The sequence below is a fragment of the Zonotrichia albicollis genome, chromosome 1 (assembly GCF_047830755.1).
Source record: "Zonotrichia albicollis isolate bZonAlb1 chromosome 1, bZonAlb1.hap1, whole genome shotgun sequence".
Lineage (NCBI taxonomy): Eukaryota > Metazoa > Chordata > Aves > Passeriformes > Passerellidae > Zonotrichia > Zonotrichia albicollis.
In genome coordinates, this window is record NC_133819.1 from 67261605 (window position 1) to 67287784 (window position 26180).

A 26180-nucleotide genomic window follows, 5' to 3' on the forward strand; every position below is an offset into this window, starting at 1 on the left:
TGCTAAAATGAAATTACAACTTTCAAGATATAAGGCAGAAAAACCACATTTACTAACAACTACTCTAAAAGATATACACAAACCTGCCCACTACAATGAAGTCATCTGCAGGTGTTACACCAGCTAGAATGTGATTTTTGACAAGTCCTCTTTTGTAGTGCTTCACACTCAAACAAGCAGTCTAATTCTACAGACAAAATCCCACTCAAAAATGTAATCAGAAAATCACTCAGGTCAAACATTCCTATCAAGACTGGTTATTTTATTTTTCATCTGTGCAGTCAGTTAAAAGAACAGTAATGATGAAAACAGACAACCACAGAAGCTTTAGGTACAGTTTTGTAACACTGAAGAAGCAAATGACCACACTGAACACATTCTTTATGCTGGTCATTTCCAAATGAAACAGAAGGACATACACAGGTCTAGTTCAGTGTAAAACCTGATATTAAGCAGCAATGTGATCACAAATTGCAACACTGTCACATACAACACAGGAAATTACTGCTTATTCAAAGTTACATAGCTCCTGCAACAAAGATGATATGACTGTATTTAAAATAAGAACCCAAAATACATTCAAGATAACGGCTGCAACAATAAGGCAATCGTTTTAAAAATAGATCCCACTAAACAAAACAAGACCAACCTGTTTGTTGCCTTCATAAGGTTTCAGACTTGGATGGGTGAGTTCAAAGTTAAGTGCTTACCCACCATAACGTTTCGGAAGGACATTGGTAAGAACACCTGAAGACGTGAGTATATTGGACTGCCAGCAATCACAACCCAGGTCTTATCACAAACACATGTCCCACACACACAGCTTCGCTCTTACACGCTTGCATGAAGTGCCCCATACAAAGATTTCACTACGGTTTCCTTCAAGAAAAATTAAGCATTGACAGAACACATTAGCATTTCAAAATTCTTCGAAACCACTTTATATTATATACCTTTGGCCTGCTACTAGTAAGATCATTAAAGCTACACACTAGGGAGACAGCATTATTGGCAGTTATGTCACAACATTAAAAAAATAGCATCAGCTGTTTAAGAAAAGAAAGAGACTGAAAATAACTTGGGGAGTGAAATGTACTCCTACAGACAGCACAGAGGGGAGAAGGAAATTGTTTGGCTAGAGCAGATGAGCTACCCAGAGGTTTCATGTCCATCTTATTGCATATTTGATCAGTGTCCTCATTCAAACCCATATGGATTTCTCCTTCATTATCTTGCTCCAGAGTCTTGATTGTTGCACCTTCAGAGCTACCCTAAACTAGCCATATATATTGCCATAATTTCACATTTCTTCACAGCTCCAAGAAGCAGGAACTAAGTTACTGTTTCTTTGCCAGGGACACTACAGACATCAGCCTTTTGCTGTCTTTTGTACACTAAAGTCTAGGTAAAGTGAAGTGCAGTGGAGTGTCAATATCCTATGTCAGTACAGAGCAAGTTTATTTGTAAGCTGTATTAGCAAAGCTTAAGACAAAGATGCTAATTTCTTAGGAAAAATGTCCCAGTATTTGATTAGCACTGCTAGACTGGAAGTCTCACCATGTGACAAGACATAAGCACACGAGAAAATTGTGACATTAAGTTACGTGAGGCAAACTGGAAGCAGCAGGGAATAGAATCTGATTGCTTCTGCTCAGTTTGAATAAATGGAAAGTTTACTAATTAAAGGAAAAAAAAAAAAGAAAAAACAATCAACCATCATTAGACATTCCCTTGCCAGCACGAAAGACAGAGGAGGAAACAATCAGTATTTCAACATGTTTACAGGATATGTGCATAGCACTGCCTAATCATGCTTCAAAACATAACCTTATGCTTAATATATACATGCTAGCAAATGAAACAGTCTTTTAGACTCCAAAGGAAAGTCAGGGCTGATCTGTCTTACATATTTTAATACTGAAACATCTAAATGATTTTAAGAAGTGAATGGCCCTCATTGGATTTTGATCACTATCCAAAACTGACAAATTAAAACATAAAGGCACAAACAGAGTGCTCTTTTCCCAGATGTAGGCCTACTTGATAAAAAACCTAAATGCTTCTGCTTTCAGCCATATAACTGAACCAAACCACAATTTGGAAGCCACAGGTTTAAACTTCTTAACAGCTAAAAATACAAGATCGATTTTAAAGTCCTGATTAAGTTTTTATACACGGAACAATAATCCAAACACTATCACATATCCAAACTTTGAGAGAAAACTGAAGCTGTTCAAGATGAGACCTGTTGGTAGTTCTCTGTCATACACACAGAGGTGGTTACATGCATGCTCCTCATCTTTACAAAATCTCATGCATCAATCTTCAGAGTTCCTAGATACACAGAAGTGGAGCACTTCATTGTGAAGTGCAATGTCAAAACAGCTGTAGAACTCATCCTCAGAGAAAACAGGAGCAACTGCTGATTACTGGTAAAAATCTGTAAGTCCTCCAGCAAACATGAGGTATCGAATTCCCTGCTGGAACACTGTCAGAGTGTCCCAGCAATGTCTGACAAACTGCTAAGAGAGCCTTAACTGCTTCTAGGAAAAAAAGTTAGGTTAGATACCAAACACCTGACACTAAGGTGTACAAGGAGAGCTAAGAGAAGGGCTCATTATCCAAATACCAAAGATGACACTTCAGAATATTAAACAGTGAGCAGTGCATAACCCAGACACCTTCCCGTCTTCAGCACAGGTTGGACTTGGAGTAAGGTTCAGGAAAAACATTCAGAAGCCTAGCAGGACTGTTTAAACCATAATCCTTCTTATACACCAAAACCAAGAAAAAAGGTCTTGTTATCCAATTACTTTCTTTGCATCTCCTTCTTTTTTAAAAAAGAGGAGATAATAAAAACCTCCAAATCAAGTGCACCTAATAGAGTTTTTCATATTTCATTTATACTTTTTATATATACAAGAACTTAACTAAAATCTCACTTTAGAATACATTCTAAAGCAGGATATTCTTTCAACTGATTTTTTAGTTCACATGCTTTCTCAAGGTTGAAAAAATATATATATTCATATACAGCTAAGGAAATAAAACTCAATTTCATTATATGTAGTTACAGTGCTGTAAAGAAAAAATAATTTATAAACTATTTTAAGTCTGAAATATTTACTATGTTCAGACTAATGCAAAGGCTAAGCCTATGGTCCAGGACCTGTTCTTCATCTGCGTGCTGAGACCTGAGACCGAAGATACAGGAGCTCAGCATTTTTGTGATGGAGATTTCTCTCTGCCCCTCCCTTCTTCCAGTACTCTGTGACTTGCTGCCGAAGCCCTCCCCGAACCTCTACTGCAGGAGCATCATCCATTGGTAGCTCAGCAGTAAAGGTCCACAGGGATCAATGGCACCTCAGGTCAGTTTCTCAGTGAGGTCACACCACCGAAGGACCCAGTGCTGAGGTGTGACCCATTCACAGTTTACGCAGAAGTTCAGTGGATACTTTAAGTCGTGTCTTCCGTATGTGCCCTTCGCTGCCGAGCCGATTTCTGTCTCCCTCTCTGAGGCGAGGGCGGAGTTTCCTGTTCAGTTTCAGCTTCTGAAGGCTCGTTGTCTCCCTGCTGGGACCCTGTATCACCTATCAATTCTCTCAGGAATTTGAATTTAGACAGGAACAACTGCCAGACCACATACCATCCTGCAGGAGGGAGAAAAGAGATACTGCTTAGTTACTTCATAGTATTGATAGTCAGCTCGCTGGCAAAGTGTATCACCAAAGGGAAAAAAAAATTTTATCAGCTCCCATCCTCTATTTGCCAACCCCAAAAGCCCTCCACAGCACATCCACTTCTTTTTACAGTCCTGTAAAAACCAATTCAACTTCATCAAGTTCGTCCTCATCCAGAAGCAACATTTAAGCTCCAGGAAAAGCCCTACACATTCCAAACTGAACTGCCACAGCAAGCAGGTGGGTGATCACCCTCACACAGATAAAGGTCTTAATTGTCAGGAAAAAAAGAAGTCCTGTGGATATATCTCAAACAAGGACTCAGGATTCATTACACAGGGTCTGTGAAAGCACTAGAATTTCTCCTCTCACCCAGCAAACATTCCATTCTGGAAATCACATTGTAAAAGTTGAATTACATAATCAATATTAAGCACACTTACTCAGAGCCTCAAATTAATATCATATTTTATAGTAAATCCTATTCTGAAATGGACAAGGTCTTCCTTATGTTCACTAAAAGACCACATCCCCCAAATTCAATGAGATCCCTCACCGTGCCCAAATCCCACTAAGTAAAATTAACATTCTGTGGTAAATCTATGTTCTGCTCCACTGCTAAAATACTCTCGGTCCCAAAATTATGCAAGTAAAGAGCTGAGATGGCCACATTTCTAGAATCTATCTTAAAAAATACTTAGATCCATCTGCTCCTCCTCCTCTGTCTTGTCTAAGTGTTTTTGTAACTGGTAGCCAAAAAAACTAGAAAAAGCAGATATAAATATATCTAAACCTAAACCAGAATCTTCATTTTAAGAGAACCCACCAAGCAGGAATACAACTTCTCTGTGAAATACAGTTAAGTGGAGCAAAATTTAAACAGCTCATTGAAAATAAATGCTATACAAACATCATTTGCAAAACCACCACCCATCTGCCTGCACAGAGCTATATATTTCATATTCCCATTCTCTGTTCAGAAGGTCTTGCCAGCTATTTAAGCCTATACTGCTGACCTATTCAGATATAAAGAGCCCTGTTTTACAGAGCTAGGGAAAACTGCCCTCCCAATTACACAGCTTCCAGCAAAAGCAGACTTCTGGGAATGGATAACAGGACACAGTAGAAAGGGGGGAGAAAGACTACCAACTAACTAATAAATAAATAACACTTATATAACCACAGCACATCTGTATTTCTTCCTCTTCTATAATCAGAGTCAATACAGGCAATCCTTATGCCAAAAACAAGATCCCACCCTTCTCCTCCTTCCTGGAATACTTTTTACATCCTGCGGTTTTTTAATTTCAGTAACTTCTCTGCTCCAGAGGAAATTGAAGAAAAGCTTCTATATGAAAACCTTTTATGATCTAAGTTAATTCCTAGAGGCTACACAATATTTGCTTTCCCATGAATACCTAACCCCTTAAATGACTTGTGATTAAATAGAATCTGCTGTCCTGCAAATGTATTACATTCCCTTGCACCTAGAAAAAAAATTGATGGTAGAGGGCTGGGTTTGGCTTCTCTTTTCTTTCAGAACTAGAAGTAAAAATTGAGCTAGCAGCTCTTTGAAGGTTGCTTCTGATGAAAGAGGAGAGGGAGGAGGATGAGGCAAAAATATTCGGGGCATTCCCAGAAGGGTTTTAGGGCACTTTACGCATGACTTGAGGATATTTGGTGTGAACAGATATTCCATTAAAGGAGGTATTTTAACTTAAGCTAAATAAAGTGAACTACATGCTTCCTCTATCACTGCAAACAGGCTACTTAACACCCAGAATCACTACGCGGTATGTTTTGGGGAAATACTAAAGAACATAGGAAGTTCATTTGCACTCTCAAGATAAACAGCACTAATTTCTTTTCGGTGTTTGGTCTGAGTTAGACAGCAGAGCAGAATGGTCTAAGTATCCAAAACCTCAAGTACCACAAACAAGATTTTGGAGCTCTCTAGCCTCAGACTACAAACAAGACAGTGTAAATAACCAGCCAAGGGAACTGGTTCTAGCAGGCAAACAAACAGACCAGAGGTAACAGGCAGGTGAAACAAACCACAAGACAGTGAGTTGAAAAGAAAATTACAAAAGGCTAAGCCAAAGGTATTAGTGGGAGGGCAACCAGGCTTGAAAACCAGAACAAAAAACCTCACAAGGTCTCCTAGCCTGTACCAGAAACCTTTAGGTATAAAGTAATCAAAGTAGAGAGATTTCTTTCACTTGCTCTAGTTACTGTCCCAGCTTGGATGGAAAGGTAAAAAAAAAATCCCCAAAACAAACACACTTGTACAAATCAAGTTTGGATTTGCCTATTCAGCTGAGGCTCCCTGTCCCTAAATAAATAAGAATTTCCTTGGAAATAACTGGACTACTAAAGAATAAGTTATTCTGGGTATAGAAAAAATCTCTCCATCAACAATATCAGCTAAATACATCATTAAACAAAACCACACAGACACAAAGCCTGGAGGCAGATTCACATTGTCTCTGAGAAATTAATAGAAAATACATTGTCTTCTGATTCATTCCCTTAAGAACATTGCAAAATGGTAACACCCGTCACAGTGCCACACTGAAAAACTGAAAGTTACATAACTGTGTTTAAAAAAAGAAAATAATTGTAAACTAATTTAAAATACACACATGAGAAAAGGAAAATGAGCATCTCAAGGCATTCCTTTCTGTACGTGTCTCAGTTTAGCTTTGTGGGCTTTTTGCTGTAGAGCTCTTCCTGGACACTTAAGTGACACCATTGGTTTGCACCTCTAACACTTCCACTCTGTTCAGGTAAGCTGCTCTCAAAGAAGTCCTACTGGTTCAGCTTCACCACACACAAAACATTTGATTAGAATCACTCTTTCAGTGCTTGCTTTATTTTCTTTAGCTATTTGATTTACCTTTTAAAATCATCCTTAGCTTGACTGAGCCTGTGGAAGCCAAACAGCACACCCACAACCTGCCTTCAGCAAACATGCAGTGATGACATGCAGACTATAACACATAATATTTCTACACTAACTGGTGAAAGAAGTTGCCTCTCAAAGCAGTAAGCCAGATCAAACATACATCAGCACAGTGCAAAGCAGGGGATCCAGCTCTTGATGTAGCACATACCTGAATCCAGTGTTACAAAATCTAAGCTACCAGCAGCTAGGCAAAACAGCAGCACCCAGCCTTGCAGAGTTTAGTACTTATTAAAAGCTGGGTGCCACCACCTCAGTTAAAAATGCCACAGCCAGATGCCATGCAAAGACACATCTGGTACCGTGCCATCAGCATGTCAACCCCCCTCTAATAAATCACAATGCAATGTGCTTGTGAAGGTGGGGCTGTGAGTCAAAGCCTTTGACTAACTCATAGAGGATGTAGGTAACATCCATGCAATTCAGATGTTAAACAGATTTTGTGGTTTGACTAAACTTCATCAAAACTGCTTTTTCTGTTACTTCCCACATCAGCTCCTGGTTCTTTGTAAAGGAGAAAGAAACAGTGATCCAACTACAAAGTTACTCCCACTCCAAAAGTAAGGGATAACAAGTCTCAGGCCCATCTGTTTCATTCACCTTTCATTGCCTTGTATGCAACAGCTGAGTTTTCTTTATTGGAGCACATTTTCCTCTTCCATTTGAATCAGGAGAAGCAAACAAAAGAAAAACCCCAGGGTTAATATGGAGCTCTGAGTAAAAGCAACTTGATCTTTCTTATGTGAAATAGAAATGAAACCAAGAAAGGCAGGATGGTGATGCAGTAACTGCAATAACAGCACAGAGAAGACTGAGCTTCCAGTTCTGACCCTGCTGTGGAATTCCTGTGTAGTTTTCCAAGATCATTTTACTTCTTTGTCCCTACTGATTTGAAAATAGGATCCTATCATGCCAGAACATGGCTACTAATTTAAAACTAGGGTATCACCATGGTGAATGTTGCCTACATTCAAATGCTGAAGTATCCATCGCAGAAAACCCTAAACAGCTACAGCTGCAAAAAGAAAAAAAAAAAAAGAAAAGAAAAGAAAAAAAAAGCATGGAGCTTGAGATGCTAACCTGAGATTTGGGAGAACAGGGCTCTTCTCTGAGCTCTGTTAGATAACTCCTGCAACCATGCACAAGTCACTTCATCCACATCTCTGAAACAGTGCAGCTCTAGTACACTGCCCTAGCGGGTAGCTTTGCTACGGAGAGGATCAGCCTGAAGGAAGCACTACTCTGACACTGGGATAACAGAGGACATCAGGTGACAGGGTGATTTGCCATGCACAGCTCCATAAACCTGCTCCCACTTAATGCAACACTAGCACTTGCTGATTGAGCAAAAGGAAATTTGCTCTCTTCTCATCTCCCATTTACAACTGTTTGAAAACTCAACTTCAAATTAAAGGATATTTTCTCTTTATGAGTGGTCTACTCAAGCATGACTTTCCTCATCTGTTAAGGTATTTCCCAGAAATCACTCCTTGAAGATAGTTACCAAACTGTTTAAGCAAAGCATTAAAGAAAAGTTATGCAGGCAGAATTTAAGGCTGAAATGTTTTCCCATCTGCAACTGAATTCATACTTCTGAAGTGAACCACTCATTCATTTCAGCACTTAGAGTTACATGATTTTTATTTTAAGGTTGTATGTCTCAACCCGCATTTCATTAGCCTCTTTTGACAAATGAGATGAATGCTTCCATCTGTTCCAGTGAAGGCACTTTGGCAATTTCACTTGGCTTCATGCATTGCTACACTGGGAAAATAGAAAAAATACACAGAGGTAAGCAGTACCAGAGTTCACCTTGGCTGGTATTTTATTTTATCCTATATCCTTGACTATGCACACGTTCCTCCCATCTCAGAGGTACATGGAATATGGAAAAGCAGCAATAAGACCACCAGAAAATCAGAAAAGGTGGGAATAAAAGAGGCGGGATCAAGCTATCTTAGTTCCACTTTTAAAAGAGCAACTGAAAGTTTGCTGTGTTTACAGTACCTCAGCGGTTTCTGTGTCAGATGTGATCAGTTTACAAATGCTAGCTGCAAGCCTCTCGTGCTTCTCAACTAATTCAGATTAACACTGAAAGTAGCAGTTGCCAGCTTTCAGACATGTTTTAAAGAAAAGGAAACCAGGCCATTTATTCAAAGTACATTTATAGACATAAATGCCTAATTCACATTGCTGAAGAACCAGTCAAAATAACTTCTGATAATTTGTGCTCTGAATTTTGTCTTTTCATGTTGAAAAAAAAAGGTAAAGTGAATGTTTTACTCATTGTTTAATAGCCCTTATCATATTATATGTGGAGGTACAGCAGAAATCCACATGATCCTGGATATTTAAGTTTATTACTCTCCACAGGCAATCACACCATGAGTTCTTTTATGAGCTATTCAAATCCCAGTCCCAGCTCTTTACACTCTTGACCCTTTCTCTCAAGGCTGTTTCAACACCTCTTGTCAGATTGCTGGAAAATATTCTCATCATCAGATCAGGCTTACTCCAGATTATATCCAGCCCTTCCTGTATCAGGCTTGTCCATTAATTTGTATTTCTCACTGGCTGGCTTTTGCTCACATCCTGTCCCACACAGCACTTAGGCAGTTTCTCCACCACCTTCTCACCTGGACGTTGCTACTTTTTCCAGGGAAACTGCCTGTCACTAGCACAGATAATTAAGTTCAAAGTACTCTTTTTTTTTTCAGTAGTGTTCTTGACACTGTTTTCCTTGAATATTTTCTGTGGAAGAGAAGTTAAGTGGTATAACCAATATTAATTAATTAATAAATGCTGAGTGATGAAAAAATAATCAAATATTTACAACACTATACTAACACTATACTATACAAATACTATAAATCCCTATCAAATCCCACTGAATCACTTCTAGCATGGTAATAGTTCAAATCCCTCCCCAAAAAACCCAATTAATGTATCAGCTTCCTGTGTTCAGTACACCTGAAATCTAGGTGACTTTTAGCAATCATTTTATAAAGCCTGACACTGATTAAAGTAAAATACAATGAAGGATTCAAAGCAACGTATTCATGGAATTTAAGATGAATGTCCAATATGTAACTCCAAACAAGCTAAGTATTTACAAGCCACTTAAAAATAAAGTTATTCATTGCTTCTGCTTTCTTTAACCAAGAAATCACTAGGCAAATGATTATGTTATCTGCCAAAGTTAATGCTTAGCATTCCAATTCCATTTGTCATATACAGACAAAGGCAGAAGGGCCTGAGGAAAACGATGCTTGTTTCTGAGTTTGAACAGTGGTTTCACAATTGTATCACACTTTCAGCAAGATAGTAAACAAAGATTTTGTATTCATACTTCTATATAAAAGCCCTAGCAATTATCTTGCTGCATCTTCTAAAAGTTGAAAAGTGGCCAGTCAACACCTTAGGAGGGTAGAGAAACATGAATAAATATCTGCTCAGGTCACTGCTTAGTCTGCAACAACAGACAGTAGGGGACATGCTGGAAAAGAGCAGGAGACCAAGTGAAGTACAGCCTTGCAGTTCCAGTTATCAGCATTTCACAGATTTCCTCACCCAAGATCATGACCAAGACATTGACCTCTCTTCCAGGAATTTAAATGGCAGAAGTTTCAGCATCCAAAATATTCCTTACTAATGAGCTTGCAAATTATTTCCCCATAGTGTAAAAGAAAACTTTTAGTTTTCAGCCTGTTGCTTGACCATTTAACTTCATGTACTCCAACTCCTCTACAATGATGACATTTCACAATGCTTCCCACTTCACTTTTGACTTGCTAGTCAGTGGTATACCATCACCCCCTCTCCAGTCACCTATCTTCCAGGCTTGACAGATCTAACCTGTTTAGAGCTTCTTCATGCAGAAGTAATTTCACAGCTCCAACAAAGAATTGCCATGGAAACCCTATCTTTTCAAAAAGAAGCTAGGATTTCATTTTTTTAATGAGGTAATACACTTTAACAAGAAAATACACTGTGTGAGACACAGACACATGGATGATTCCTATAGCAGCATAATGACATTTTTCTCTTGTATTTCAGGCTTCTAAAGTTTGATTGCCTGTTTGGTAGCTACAAAGGATTACAGAGATATTTTGGAGAAATGCTTGCAATTACTTCAGCTAATCCTTTCTTTGGGATAATAGCAGCTCAGTTTGGTTCCATTATATTTCTCCACACAAATTACATGTGTAAACATTTCACAGTTTCTACATGCCTTACTTAATACACATTAATACTGGACTTCACTTCCTACATTACCATCCAGTCCCTTGATAATGCAAATTTTTCCACAATGCTTTGTCATTTTGTCAACAATTAGCAGTTTTTAAACTATTAAACATCAGTCTCCACTTTGCTCCCTCATTTTTTCAGAAACCCCTTGAAAACACACGTGTCACCAAGGTGCCAGGTAGGTTTATAAGTGGTTGTAAGTCTCACAAGCCTCTCATCACATATTATGGCATAGCTTGAATTTGCTGGTGTGGTTTTTGTTTGTTTGTTTTGAGAGCTGCAAGTTCTGCATATTGGCCACAACATTCACACACTGCACTGCTGATTCCTTCCAGGAACTCCCAAAAGACCTGCAAGTCATCCCTTCCATTGAAGGGATTCCATTCCATTCCCTTCTCTCTGTGTATTAAAAAAAAAAAAACACCAAAAAAAAAAAAACAAAAAAAAAACAAAAAAAAACACACCAAAAAAAACAACCTTGGATGAATCATCGAGCTTGGAAGAAACTCTTTAAGATCATCCAGTCCAACCATTTACCCAGCATTGCCACTGTAACCCCTAAATCACTAAACCATCTCCCAGCGCCACATCCAGACGTCTCTTAAAAAACCTCCAGGGATGGTGACTCCAGCACCTCCCTGGGCAACCTGTTCCAATCCCCGACCACCCTAACAGTGAAAAAATATTTTCTAATATCTAATCTGAATCTCCCCTGTCTCAGTTTAAGGCCATTTCCCCTGGGCCTCTCACTGTGTGCACAGCAGATGGACCTCACTAGAGCCTCATGTCAGGTGGTTGGAGAGGGCGAGGAGATCCCCCCTGAGCCTCCCCCTCTGCATCCACGTAAGAAAAAACCTCCTAAGAGCTATCAAACATCAATCCTAGCAAACAGATGTGAGGGATGCCAGTCCCAAGTTTACTTCCTGCGCTCACTGGCATTTCAGACCCATGCATGTAGATGCCGCACAGGGTGACGGCTTTTTTTTGGTGAGCCCCATCACTAAAAAAGCCCTCATTTCCAGAGGAAACAGCGAATTAAACAGTGAAGTGAGACTCTGGGAGCACCTCAAGGCTGGAAACGACTCGGGAACAAAGAGAAGAGGGCGCTGCACAGCACACACGCTCCCCCACAGGCCGGGGCACGGTGCCCTTTTCCTTCCCGCAGTCAATCCGAGCCGAGAGGAACCAGCACAGATTGCGAGCCCGCCGCGGCGCTGCAAGGGCGCCCGGGGGGCACCAGCACCGCCCTCCGCAGCCGGGCCGGCAGCCGCCGCCCGCAGCCCGGCACTCACCGCACAGCATGAACAGCAGCACGCAGGCCAGCGTGGCCACGATCACCAGCAGGGTCAGCCCGACGCTCTGCCACATGGCGCGGCCGGGGGCAGCCGGCAGGACCCGGGCCGGGCCAGCGGCCCCGCTCCCGCTCCTGCTCCTCCTCCCGCCGCCGAGGAGCCGGCGGCCAGGCGGGGCGGCGCTCGCGGAGCATCGCGCTGGCGCGGAGGGTGCGCGGGGTGTGCTGGGAGCTGTAGTTTTTCTCCCTCCACAGCGGTCGCAGCGGAAGGGCAATCCCCGCCAGCGAGGACTACAAGTCCCGGTGCGCCCTGTGGCACGGCGGTGATGGCGGGGGCGGTAAAGGCTGTGTGAGGGCGGGGGGAGCGGCATGTGGGGTAAAGCCCAGGGGCGGTGGCAGGAGCCGTGAGCGGGGCAGAGTTCCCGTAGGACACACGGAGAGGTTACTCAAGGCCAGGTTGGCGGGGCTCTAAGCGGCCTGATCTGGTGGAAAGTGCCCCTGCTCAGAGCAGCGGGGGTGGAACTGGATGATCTTTAAAGTCCCTCGCAACCCAAAGCATCCTATGATTTCATTGCTCTATAACTTAGATTTAGGGATTTCTTAATCCTCCTTCTCACTCTTGCCATTCCTGCCTTCCTTCTCCCTCTTGCCCTTCCACCCAGTGGAATCGTATAAAGGGACAACAGGAATATCCAGGCCTTAGCCAAGGAAGCGATTTTACCGGCGAACCCGGCGTGGTTCGAATTCCACGTGGCCTTGGCTCTTGCCCTCTGATGACGTGGTGGTGGCACATCAAAGCTGGCCCTTCCCACTTAGAAGAAATCTGAGGAAATAATATCTCTCAGAACTGTGATATGATCTTGATTGTGATATGGACTTCGCTGTTAGCACTGGAATGAAGTAAAAATTTTCCTTTGTAGCATGCTGGTTAATGTTTCTAAAACTACTGGAAACGTGTAAATCCACTACTACAGAAGCTTCGTTTCCCATGGGCATGCCAACATTGTAGTGACACGTCAGAGAAAGCTAGTCCAGTTCTTTGTTTCTTTTATGTAGTATTTTAAAATCTTAAGTGAAGATTAAGCGAAGCTAACAATTCTTTGTTTTCCTGGACTCTGAGCATGCCACATGCCTCCTCCTTCCAACATACCTGTAAACCAAAATTACCTGCATGTGTGGTCCCCCATTCACATCCTTAAATCTGCTGTGATTTCACCAAATCGACGTAGAGTTCTTTCTTTCCGATCCTAGCCTTCTTTTCCCAACATTCCAAGCCCTGTTTAATACTCTGCCTGGAGTATTAAACCACTTAGCTTGTCTTTTGCAAGTATCATTTAATTTGAAACATGTTTTCTGTTATTTTCCAAGTTTTTAACTTTGACATGACCCTGATCTTTAAATGTTATTACAAGTCTCGCCTCAGCACTTGTTACATATACTTAAGCAAGGTTTCTTTTGTATTACAAGCAAAGCAAAGTAGTAACAGTTGCAACCATATTATTTTTGAAAAATAAGCTTCCTCCTAGCCGCACTGTTCTGTTTCTCTGATTTTTTGCTTACCATCTGCAGTTCTCTGGATATGGGACTACTACCTTCTCATTTCTGTAAAATTGCTGTCAAATGTAAGGGCTACTAAAATAATCCAAATATGCCATTTTATGGTTCCAAACTGCTATAATAATAGTAGCAATAGATTCATTCACATCACATCCCCAAGCATTGCAGAACCACACAGCATTCAGAATTGAAGAAAGAATTAATCTTGCAATTGGGTCATTTTGGAGCAATAAATATATGTGATCTGTGTATATAGGCCTTAGATATATATGGATATCTATCTATCTATCTATCTATCTATCTATCTATCTATCTATCTATCTACACATGGATCATACATTCAAACATATATAGTACTGCCCCAGGCAATATGGAATTTAAGGCACACAGTGATTCTTGGGGTGTCCTGTGTCTTGTGCAGGGCCAGGAGTTGGATTTGATGATCCTGATGGGTCCTTTCCAACTCTGCATATTCTGAGATTCCAATAGTCAATTAAATAAAAAATGAAAATAAGTAGTAATTGAAGTTCTAATATGTTCTGTACAGCTTGAATGCCTTCTAATCAATGTACGTTCAGTTTGGAAAACCCTAATTTAACTTATTCATGTTGTCCCTTTCTCTAGTTCATTCACCAGGCTAGTCACCTTGTTGTAGAGGGCCATCAGGTGACTTAGGCATTATTTCCTGCGTATAAATCTATTTTGACTAGTCACAATTACCTTGATCTTCATGTCTTCAGAGACCACATGAATTCCAGGAGGATTTCCTCTGTGACCTTTCCAGGGACTGAGATGAAGCTCAGAGGCCTGAAGTTCTCCAGACCTTCCTTCTTGCGCCCCCTGAAGATAGAAGAGATGCTTGGTCTCATCCATTCTCCTGGAACATCTCCCAGTCAGCAGCCTATTTCAAAGCTAATAGAGAGCAGCCTCACAGTGACATCAGCCAGCACTCTCAAGGACACAGCCTCTCAGGCCCTGGGAACTTAAGATATTTCCATTTTGTGTATGTGTTCCCCAACCTGGTCCTCCTCCACCGGGGATAATTCTTCTTTGCTCCATTAGACTTTCCCTCTAATCCCTTGCCTGAGACTGCTGAATGCCAGTATGGGTGAACTACTGAAATTGTCCTCAGGACAGACATGAAAAGGACTTCCTGGCATAATGGCCAGGGAACTTCAATAAGAGGTAGATGTATAGGTGGGATGTAATGGGGGGTTACACTGTAACCAAGCCATGAGATACAAGAAGAAACTTTTCCTCCTCCAACCATTTGCTTTGTTATTCTATTTTTCCTAATACATGAAATAAATCCTTTCTTTTGAGCCACTTTGTGTCAGTTAAGATTTATATGCAGATCTCCATATGAATGAAAAAAACCCAAACATATTACATGTATTTTACCTAAGACTTTTCTTCAGATGGAAGTTAAAGAACATGAATAAATACACATCTATCCCACTATGTATCATTTCATGTGCTAATGTGCCAAAAATCTGTGCAATAGTGATGGTGATGCACTTGGGATAGGTGAGCTGCAATGTGGACATGGTTATTTTTCAAAACTCCATAAAATCACACAAAAGAAAACAGAACTACTGTTGGACACATGAGGTTTTCTATTCACTGAAGTTCAGAGAAAAGGTTACTTACGCAAATCTAATCTTGGTATATCCAGTTCCTTAAGTGTATATGTGTGATGCGGAGTCACAAAATTGAATCTAGCTTATCCATTCCCTGAGGAGGATGGAAAAATCCCACTCATGACATTATGACCTTCTCTCCATCCTCTCGTTACATGCTGCCTGCATACTGTCAATATTCCACATTGAACACTCTTTCCTGCGATGCTCAACACTGATCGATCTTCCCACATCTTCTCTCAGTGTGTACAACCACAGACACACCGAGATACATTTTGGGGGCAGGGAAAAGAGGATGCTCAGGCCATCAGGCAGCAGAAGGACTGCAGAGGAACCAGACTGCAGTGAGGGGGCACTCAGGGGGCCTCTGCCCAACAGTGCTCCAAACCACAGGCTGGCTCACTGCAGCAGCATTTGACATGTTTCCTCAAAGCAACGAGGCCCCACAATATTGTGAATAAGAAAAATAAAGATTCTTTAGCTCAGGGAAGAGGGCTGCAGATGCTGAGGGCACAAACCTTATTTTCAGGGTATGAGAGCTAATGCATCTAGACCAACCAGTTGTTTTACAGCAGCCAGTCAAGAACTGTTTGTGTTTGCATAACAGGACAAAGGGAGGGATCTTTTTATCCTTCCCTCACCTGGGAGAGGGCTGAGGCAGACAGACACGTTTGAAATGTCAAATGATTTTTGATTGCCCCTTCTGGCCTGCTTTTGAGCTGGCACGTGGGGAAAATCTCCTGCCTCCCTTTATTTGTAGCACAGCTTTTGCTGATGTTGGGTCCTGCTGCAAGTGCTCAGCACTTCAACAAACCCACACTTGGTTACCTAGAGGGAGACAGCAGAAGGAAGAATGAAATCATTGACTAGCTGTAAAAACTTATATGTAAATAGCATAGAAATTATTCTATATAAGGCATTTTTCTTGTTCTGAAAAAGAATTTCAGCCACTTAAGTTTGGTTTGTTGGGTTTTTTTTTTTTTGTCCTTTTCCAGACCCTTGCATCATTGATGGCCTCCTGTTTGTTTATTATCACCTGCACCCTACATTGATGAAGTGGGAGTGTTGCCGAATGCTATTATTGCAAATAAGGCTTAGTAAAATTAATGTGGGCAGGAAGAGCAAGTTAAAGTAATCCAGGCAGTTTTTGTTCTACAGTGTCCTAATTTTTTAAGCCTTCTCTTGGCACATATAGTATCTCTGAAGGTAAATGGCAACCATATCAACTACTGGAGCCAAAATAATGTATAGGAACTTGACTGCCTATCAGTTGTACTCTAGAAGCTGGGCAGATAGTTACAGTTCATGCAGAAAATGCAAATTGTAGCCCCTTCTGCTATTCAGAATGTACTTATTGACCTTCCCACTGCTGATTTTCTTTTGGCATTAATACACTTCTCTTTTCCCAGGGTGGGAATACAAAGTAACCCCTTCCTCCCACCCCTTTCTCTCTGTGTTACACTGTTACTCATGACACCATGAGCTCTTGGATGTTGGACACAGCAAGACCATGGTCCCAAACTGAGACCTCCACAAGCTACCCTAACACCAAATACTGGTGGCTGTAAGAGAGAAAATTGAGGTTCATCCTCAATTCCCAGCAGTTAAGGCCAGCAGGCTCCTCACAGGAGACATGCAGACAGCGAGGACCTATGGTCTTTTGTAACAACTCAGCTTCAGTATTTGCTTTGGAGCCCTCATGCTTTTCCCAGTTCTTGGCTGACTTAAGTGAACAGCACAGACTATTTGTATAAAGATGATAAGTCTAAGAGGGATGAGAAAATTCTACTTGTGTTAACTTACAGAATACAAAAATACATAACTAAGCTGTATCTGTGACTGCCACTGAGCACTTTTCCTGTTGCAAATGCTTTCCAGCTTCAGCCAAACCCTTTAAGAGTAAACACCAGCAGTGATGGTTTGTGTCCGAGAGAGGGTGCTAAAACAAAATATTTGCTACAAAAACTTCAGAGCTCCACAATTGCTCAATTCAGTGCTCCTGCCTGCATAAATTTATTTTGACTTAGTTTTTATTTTGACTTAGTTTTTATTTTACTTACTTGCAGCTGTCAATTTAATGCAGCCATTAGCTTTACAGACATATTATACCAGCTGTAGTTTCAAAGCTGAAAATAACACTTAGAAAGAACTAACCATACCAGAGAAAAAAAAGGGAACCAACTTCCAGATTTTCACTTCAGCCTGATTACTCAGATTTGATTGCATGCAGTTTCATTACTGACAGTTCTGAGTTAATAAAATTAACAAAAATTAACAGAAGTTAACTGAAGAAGGAGATATTTAGGTTAGATACACAGAAGAAATTCTTTACTGTGAGGGTGGTGAGGAACTGAAACAGGTTGCCCAGGGAAGCTGTGGATGCCCCACCCCTGGCAGGGGCCAGGCCCAGGCTAGATGGGGCCTTGAGCAAGCTGTTTTAGAGAATGGCCCCTGTTTATGACAGAGAGCTTGAAACTAGATTATCTCTAAGTTCCCTTCCAACTCATTCTATGATTCTATAAAATTCTGTCACACTGATCTTGTAACTCCCTGTGGTGTCACTAGCAAAATTGAAATCTGCAGGTACATAACCATTGTTCTATGCCAAAATATTAGCAAAAGAATGGATAATAGAAGAAATGTATCCTCTTTCATCTGAGCTAGATGCTCAGAGACAGAAGAGACATTTTGCCAGTGAATTAGATAGAGGCTGCTGGCAGAACAATTTTGTGAAACAGGCATGTCCTGAGTTTAAATCCCAAGCTTTGGAAGAGGTCGTGGTCAGGTCAAGAGCAGTGACTGCTAGTAGGTGATGTGGTAGTGGGAGACAGAAAGGCTTTTCTTTCCTGAGCTGAAACTTTTTCCTGCTGATTGAAACTTAGTGGGATCTGAGCAAGTTGCTGGTAGTTGACTGATCAGGGATACCTTGTCCACCCTGTTTCCTACCAAGCTGTAAGCCCAGTGGGATCTGTCAGCTCTGAAGTCATTGCAACTCAAATGTGCTTTTCCTAAGATGTAGAGATATCCAAAACCTGACTGGACACCAACTTGGGCAGCTGGCTGTAGGAGACCCTGCCTGAGCAGGTTGATTGGACGAGATGATCTCCAGAGTTCCCTTCCCACCTCAACAAGTCTGTGATTCTATAAATTAGGTAGTTTGTGATAAAATACAACCTAGAACCACCCCTAGACCAGCAGCGCTCAAGCTCACTCCCTGTGGTATTGCACTTTGAACAGCGGTGGTTGTGTAATAGCATTGCCCCAGAATGAAGTGTTGTTTAAACTGCCTCTTCTTACTCTGCCAGTTTTCAGGGAATTTCAGCTGGAACTAAGCAAGTCTATTTGTCCGTATGTCAACTTATTTTTCTACCTTTTATCTCAGGACAATGTGCTGCTCAAGAATCACTGAAAGCTGGCTGGCAGAGGTCTGCTCTGCTTAGTGCCTGGGATCTAACTAAATGCATGGCATCACTCTCTCTACAAAACAGATGAATCCAAATCCTGCCACAGCCCTTAAATCTCCAAATTCAGGTCATTAGAGAGGTGTTAAAAATATCTATAATGCTATTACAGCTTCTCTTAGATGCCACCAGAATCCTATTTGTTCTTCACTGGAGACACTATTGTTTTTCTAAAAAAGAAAGTTGCTACTGTAGAAGAAAACTAGTTAAGGAAGACAAGTATCAATTAGTAGGAATATAATTTTTCAGGAACAAGGAACTGAATAAATTAGAAATATGACATCTTTATCAAATTTGAACATAGGTTTCTTTTCTGTTTTAGACAAAGAATAACAAGAATAAAGACAAAAATACCTTGTATTATCATATTTTTAGGTCTAGATTTGGCTTGACACACTAACCCAGATTATTTTCAACAATAAAGAAACTGGAATAAAAATTGTGAAGCCAAAGCACTGCAATGCACTGGGTCACTTCTATGTTTCTCTGTCAGTCAGCTTCCAAACTGTTCCTCTCTCTACAGCACCTAAAGAGTGACAAGATTTTTGGACAAAGAGGCCAATTTTCTGTTTAGTGAACAATTTCTCTGGGGGAAAAATAGGCAGAGAAAGTATTTCTCCTCAGTATTTCAAGATGGTTTGTGATGGCGCACAAAGAATTAAATGAATAACCTATGGAAAAGATGAAGTAGGGGAAAGGTTGTGAGGTCAACCTCAGGAATTGGGGCAGTTAGTTTGGACTAACATGCTGGAATTTGGAAGCTTGAGCAAACAAGTTTGTGTCTGTAAAAGTGGGTTAGAAATTACATAAGTACACGCTTTCACATGAACTCTTGGCAGTATCATTTCTAGGCAGGCAGCAGCCCCGGGAAGATCACCATCCTCACTGCCTTTGGTGGACCTCTGTGTATAGATCCAAGAGTGAGCAAGGGCTGAAGTAGCACATGGAAAAAGAGCCAATCAGGAAGGAAATATCAAATTCCTGAACATCAGTGCTACATTTTTGACAAATACAGCATGTCTGTACATCAAATACGCTTTAGTTTGTGAAGATGACACCAGTCTTGCACCACTCATGCTCTTCTTGTCTTATTTCCACTGTTTGTCCCACTGATGTGGAAACACATCTCTGAGCTGTGGTCAACCAAACTATGAACACAGAATTGAGAAGGCAGAGATGGAAGTGCATGTATGGATATGTAATTCCTTGACAAATTTTCCTTTAGAAAATAAAAATGAAAAATAGTAATAGTTTTTAAGAAATGTTATTTTGATCTCCTTATTAAAAGCAGGGATAAAGAAGCAGGAAATTTTCAACCAACTTTGATAGTTTAAATAAATGTTTTATAGTAGCTGTAAGACTTTGTCACCACTTGGAACAAAAATGCATTTTGAACGTGTGAGATTTTTGTTTTCTTGTTACACCAAGCACAAAGCCACTTCCATCCCTGACTCTTTTTCTGTTGAGTGTCAGAGGCTGAGCTGTGATGGGATCAGTAGATCCTGCTCTGTGTGATTTTTGTTTCCTTCCTAGCCAGCCTGAACATTTTCTTAGCAGTCACTCCCCAACAGACAGATCTCCTTGGGGATGCCACAGATGGAATCATGGAATCATTTAGAGACCTCTGAGATTATTGAGACCAACTGGTAACCATTCCAAGTGGTGGATCTCACTTTGGCACAGTGTGTGCAGGATTCAGGGCTTCAGATTAGAGAATTTCAGCTTGTAAAAACGAGTGCTGGGCCACCCAAGCTGAATCCAACAGATTCAGTGACCCTGCCTGCTCCCAAAGCGGCCCGACAGTGAACTGAATCTTCCCGACAGGGTGGATTCCAACAAAGGCAAACGGCCACCATCTGCCGCGACAGCTGGGTGGGTGATGGAGCAGCCCCTCTTGGCTCTCCCCTGCCCAGATACCGCTCCCCGTCGCCCCCCCACGGCCCGGCTCGGCTCTGCCCGCCCCGCGGAGCCCCGGCCCTCCGTGCTGCCCGTGCCCGCCCTCTCACGGCGGGGGCGGGCGCGCCGGGGCCGGGGAAGGCGGTGCCTTATAGGGCGGGCGCGGGGCCGCGCCTGCAGAGCCGCGCCGAGCCGCCGATACCCTGGACAGCGCCGCGCCGCCACCATGGTGAGTGGGGACCCCCGCGTCCCCTCCCCGCACACGCACATCCCCCGGGCCCCCTGCCCCTCTCCTCCCTAGCCCCGCTCCACCGGGGCCGGCGGAGAGACCCCGCTGCCCTCCCGCCCTCCTCCCCGCCGCTTCCCCCGCTGCTGCGGGCCGCGTTCGGGCGTGATTTTTCGGGAGCAGAGGGGGAGCACGGCCTCAGATGCCCCCACGGCCGCCGGCGCGGGTCGGGTCGAGCGGCTGAGCTTGGGCATTGTAGGGAAGGAGGGAGGGACAGAGGGATCCTTGGGGAGCGGGGGAGAAGGGATGGGGGACAGGGAGCCCCGGGGCCAGCCCCGCAGCACCGGGAGCCCGGCGGGAGCGGGGACAGGCACGTGGAGGAACGCGGTCCTGCGTAGAGGGAGGGATGGATGGAGAGAGGGAGCGAGAGATGGAACGCAGCCCCTGGGCATCCATCTCCCCCGCTGCCCTGCGCCCAGCCCCGCTCCGAGCAGGTGCATTCTGCTCTACCCCGAGGTGCGTTTGAGCGTGTTACATAAACCGATTATTCCCGTTAATTTGTTATCTTAACAGAAGCTCTTGCTTTATCCATGCAATCTGTAGTGGAACGCTTCCTCTTCTTTTTTTTTTTTTTTTTTTTTTCTCCATGTAATGAATGAACAATGGAGTTTTAGACTCTAGTTCAGCATTTAAAAGAGTTAAAGTGGAACAATGAAGTCACCTATTTAGCGAGCAGTGCCGATTCCCCACAGCACATTGTGTCTTTGCAGTCATAGTAACTTTCCCAAAGGAGCTCATCCTGTTTATAAAGAGCAATGCATTAAGTGTACTGCCGACCTTACAAAGTAGGACACTATCAAAGAAGTGTTTTGCAGCCTTAAATTTTGAAGCACATTGGGATGAATAATTTGGCAAAGCTTGTTGTATCAGAAGCTTGAGGCATGATTAACTGAGCCTAGTTTTTGTTTTATATGATTTAACAACAAAAATACTTTCCCCCCCCCAAAAAAATGTCTTTGCATCACATATAGGAAATTCTGCCTTCCTTGAACCAAAATCGGTTTGGACCCTTTCTTCCCCCATAAATCCAGACATGAATAATATCCAAATAGTCATTCTATGAATTAACTTCAGTCCTCTTTCTAAAAGTCATGTGTACACCTGCTGTCAGTCTGAATCTGTTTCTCCTGTGTATTCTATTTGCCACCAACTCCACTTTGGGATGATAGATATGAGAGGATCCTATTGAAAAGACCTGAAATGGTGCAGTAGTTTATGCTGCCTGAGCCCCCTTAGAGTGACATAATTGAATTTCTATTTCCTTTAAATTTGGAATATAAACACAAAAGCTATGACTAAATTACCTCAGCTGCACAAAGACTTAGTGAATACCAGCCATTGATAATGTGTCCCTTGTGGCAGAGGAAGAAGGTTACAAAGATACCTGGTGTTGCAGAAGGTAATGTACATTATTTATCAGTAATTGGTACAGGTAATACCCAGGTGCTCAGGAGTACTGAGGCAGCAGGAAAGAAAGGTAAAATATCCAGAACTAGTTAAAATCTTTCATTCTGATTCCTTCCAGGACTGAGATGAAGTCAGTTAGACTGGTGCAAATCAAGGAAGCATTAATTCGTAACATAGGTATTGGCAACCTCATACCAATGGAAATTATAGCTGAGACCTACCCTTAATTCTTTCTGGTTCCTAGAGCTGTTCAATTAACCTTGACATTTTTCTTGAAATGGCTGGAAGCAATAACCAGAAGTCGCCATTCAGAGCTACAAGTGGGTTTGGATTAGCAAATTTTGCGCTTCTGTATGTCCAGTAATCTTAGTGTTCAAAAGTTGCTGACATTTCCCAAGCTTTGTTGGGCAATGGCATTCTCAGGAAAAAATCGCCAATCTGAGAAAGTCCTTGAAGTGGTATAAAGGCTGAAGGTTACTTTGGAAAGAGTGTCTTTGGAATGATAGTTACTGAAACAGATACCTGAGCTATTGATGAAAGCTGTTGCAATGATGCTAATGCAGGGTTAAAAGTTGCAGCACATCGATTTCTAGATGGACCTGGAGCTTGGGGGCAAGGGGTCATGGGGACATCGGAGTATACTACCAAAGGTATCAGGAGCAAATGTAGGACAAGCAGATTTTTGGCCTAGGTGGTGGGAACATTGATTGAGCATTCCCTTCACTTGTATAGAAATGGAGATAAGCAGGCTTATGTTGCTAGTGTCCTTTAAACTCAACTGAGAGTTTTTTCAGCATCCTGGGTGCTCAATAATCACTATTATTTGTAGAAAGTTGCATAAGAAAACTTTTTTGTTTGTTTGTTTTGAAACTACATTTTGCTGAAGCAGCAAACCACTGCCATCATAAAGCAATTAGCATTTCCTCATCATCCTCACCGTATGAGGGCAACCACAGTGGCTTGGTTCTTCTGTTTATGTAGTTCACTGCAGCTCTCCTTGCTTCAGTGAATCTAGGTCAAATTACACTGGCTCAGGATTTGGCTGCACCCTTGAACTTTAAACCGATTACACATTTTGATTTGTCAGTGTATTTTCCATGGGGTCAAATCCCACTTTCATGGGGTAAGAGGGTCTATAGCACTGCACAGTCATGGCAACTTATGCTTACAAAGAGACTAGGTAGGACTAAGGTAAGCATAAACATGAGGACTGTATTTGGATATTATAGATCCTTTGCCAGTATCTATACCTCTACAAGAATCCAGTGGTAGAAGGAGAGACAGAAGCTAGAATATGCTTTTCATTTCCTTCAGAGGCTTTGATACCCCTGTAATCTGAAGTCAACACAGAAAGACACCTAACTCTTCTAAGCATTCATAAGCATCATGGCCACCATATCAGGATATGGACCTTGGTGTGGGCATACACTGATTGCAGAACACACACAAAGAGCCCTAGAGAGAGCAAAAATGCCTCTTCTTTGTTGACTGTAGCCAAAATAAACCCCTGTCTCATTGTCCATTGGTGTTTGTTAGTTTCTCTGAATACTGCATGAGAAGAACGATTGCAAAGACGACGTTCTAGCCCTTGAACAGTGGCACGCAAATTGGAAGAGAATGTTTTTCATCAGACAGAGATCAACTCAGCACAAATACCTGATGACACCACCCCCAGTGCTACAGCACCCACAAGATCTCTCCAGCTCCAGCAGAGTGAAGAGGGAATGGACTGCAGCAGCCCTGCCATCCAGAACCAGAGCAGCAAGGCAACTGACACAGAATTAATGGGCTATGAGAAAGCATGCTGAGAAGCTGCATATAGAACAGGAAAGATAGGCTCTGCTTGCATAGAAACTCAAGAAGAGACACTGAATCCTTTTTCACATAGTGAAATTGATTAGGGAAAAAACCTTCCAGGAACTGTAGTAAGAGTCCACCAATTCATTTGCATTCATAGTTACAGATACCCACATACCAAAACCTGCATGCCCTTGGTGTTGATCCCTCTCATCTCTAGGAAGATCCTCTGATTCTTGAAGACTGATCATTGTATCTTCATTACAAGCAGTCTGATCTGTGAAAAAAAGCACAGTCCTCTTGTTCATTAGGAACTCAATTTTACATTCATTTAACTTTATAGTATCTCTTGACTTTATTGAAGAAAAAGGTTAATCATAGGCAAACACTTTAAATTTGAACCTCTGACTCAATCAAAAGATGGGAAAAAAACCCCTGCAATATTATTTTCTTGAGGCATTAGTAAAGTCCAAAGTAAGGCAAGTATTAAGGGTTGGTTTATTCCCTGATCTAAGCAAAATTCAAGTGTAAATAAATAGAATAACATCATCATTCTTCCCGAGTTTTGTTAAATACTGCCTGTAAAACTGATTTAAAAGCTGAGACATTGTTAAACACCATACAAAGAGTGTCTGAAGTCTATATTCAATGATAAAATAATATGTCACAAGTGCAGCCTGATTTGTAATTAAATAAGGTAACAGAGAAGGGAGGGAAATGATGGGGATGGAATTAAGTGCACAACTGCTTGTTCCAGCCAGACAGCTGCTGGGATGAGCCTGCCTGGTGAGGCAGTGGTGGAAAGGTACAAGGAGGATTGCCCAGCTCTAACAGGGAAGAATCAAACCCTGGATGTGCAGCTCTGTCACATCATAAATGCCACACTTCAGAATTTGAGCAGACCAAATTAATCAGCCAATTTGTGAGTGCCTGGCAACAGTGGAGCTTGTAAATCCATTATCTGGATAAACCCTCCATGGCTTCCCTTCTCATATGCTAAATACACGGGCCACACTATCTGAGTGACTGCATCTTTACCCATGGGACTGCTGCACAGCTGACAAGTAGAGTACAATGTGAAATGAAGTGAATATTTATGACTTCTGTGGGGCATCTTATCTACCTAACTAACAGCAAAAGCCACTTTAAGTTTTTGAGGAATAGATAATTCAGGTTTAGCAGTGTAATTAAAATTCTTTACATCTTCAAGAAATGACAACATTATATTGCTATTAATACTGGAAGTATTCTGACTTGAAAGTCTAACAAGTCTAACAAGAACAGAGTATAAGTTTAAAATATTAAATCAATTAATCAATATATTTAATTAATTAAATTAATTAATTAAAATAAAATATTAAATTTAAAATATTGAGTTCATCTAGATAATGACTTTTAAACTGCCCTGAACTTCCTTTTTTTAGTCAAAACTGACTGTGATAAAGTGGTAAAGGTCAGCACCCCATAGTGACAGAAATCACAGGCTCTCTGGTAGAAATTTGTATACAAAGATATGTAATTAGAGAATAAAAAATTAAGATCATTACCTTTTTGATGATTGGTTGGAGAAATTTTGGTTTTTTTCACCATAAGGAGGACAGGTATGGAAATGAAGCAAGAAATAGCTCATATTCTGTGTCATCATTTGAAAACCAACACAGCAAGAAATGGAAATTAGAAGTAGGGTGACCAAGTTTAAAATAAATGTCCTAAACCCAAGCATTAGGAGCCACAACCAAACCATTCTTCCCTTATTTCTTAAAGAACTTCCTACAGGATGCTCGTCAGTAGTCACCATTCATGAAGCTTTTTAGCCAGCAAAGACAATGTGGTACAGCAGCCTAACAGGGGGACTGACTTACACGCATGATAAAAAGTCTGCAGCTGTTATTTCCTCTAGGTGACAATAACTGGGGCAGTTTACAGACATTTTGTATCACTAGGGCATTACCATG

At 41.6% G+C, this 26180-nt stretch overlaps 2 protein-coding genes and 1 long non-coding RNA gene across 3 annotated transcripts in view; 1 reads left to right on the plus strand and 2 right to left on the minus strand.

The window, feature by feature from the left end:
* Window positions 1–241: 241 nt before the first annotated feature.
* On the minus strand, window positions 242–12381 carry SMIM13 (small integral membrane protein 13). The gene is made up of 2 exons (XM_005481723.4): window positions 12183–12381; window positions 242–3650 (listed from the first exon to the last, which is right to left on the minus strand). Exons 1-2 carry the CDS (start codon window positions 12256–12258, stop codon window positions 3457–3459), a joined length of 270 nt encoding a protein of 89 aa, XP_005481780.1. The 5' UTR covers window positions 12259–12381; the 3' UTR covers window positions 242–3456.
* Window positions 12382–14457: 2076 nt separating this feature from the next.
* Window positions 14458–26030, minus strand: LOC141729425 (uncharacterized). Its single transcript, XR_012580919.1, has 3 exons — window positions 25773–26030; window positions 24404–24502; window positions 14458–14578 (listed from the first exon to the last, which is right to left on the minus strand). It is a non-coding gene; the product is annotated as an uncharacterized LOC141729425 (long non-coding RNA).
* The window catches only part of ELOVL2 (ELOVL fatty acid elongase 2), a 50414-nt gene continuing 44937 nt past the window's right edge, over window positions 20704–26180 (plus strand). Inside the window, exon 1 of the mRNA XM_005481722.4 lies at window positions 20704–20964. Within this exon, the coding sequence (XP_005481779.2) occupies window positions 20719–20964 (246 nt within the window). The 5' untranslated portion in view covers window positions 20704–20718. The remainder of the gene's footprint in view (window positions 20965–26180) is intronic.

Bases quoted from the DNA above. Each gene is read 5' to 3' on its own strand.
- SMIM13 (XM_005481723.4), bottom strand. From the start codon at position 12,258: ATGTGGCAGAGCGTCGGGCTGACCCTGCTGGTGATCGTGGCCACGCTG. The intron at 3,651-12,182 runs GTGAGTGCCGGG...TCCCTCCTGCAG, and splicing joins GCTGCTGTTCATGCTGTGCG to GATGGTATGTGGTCTGGCAG.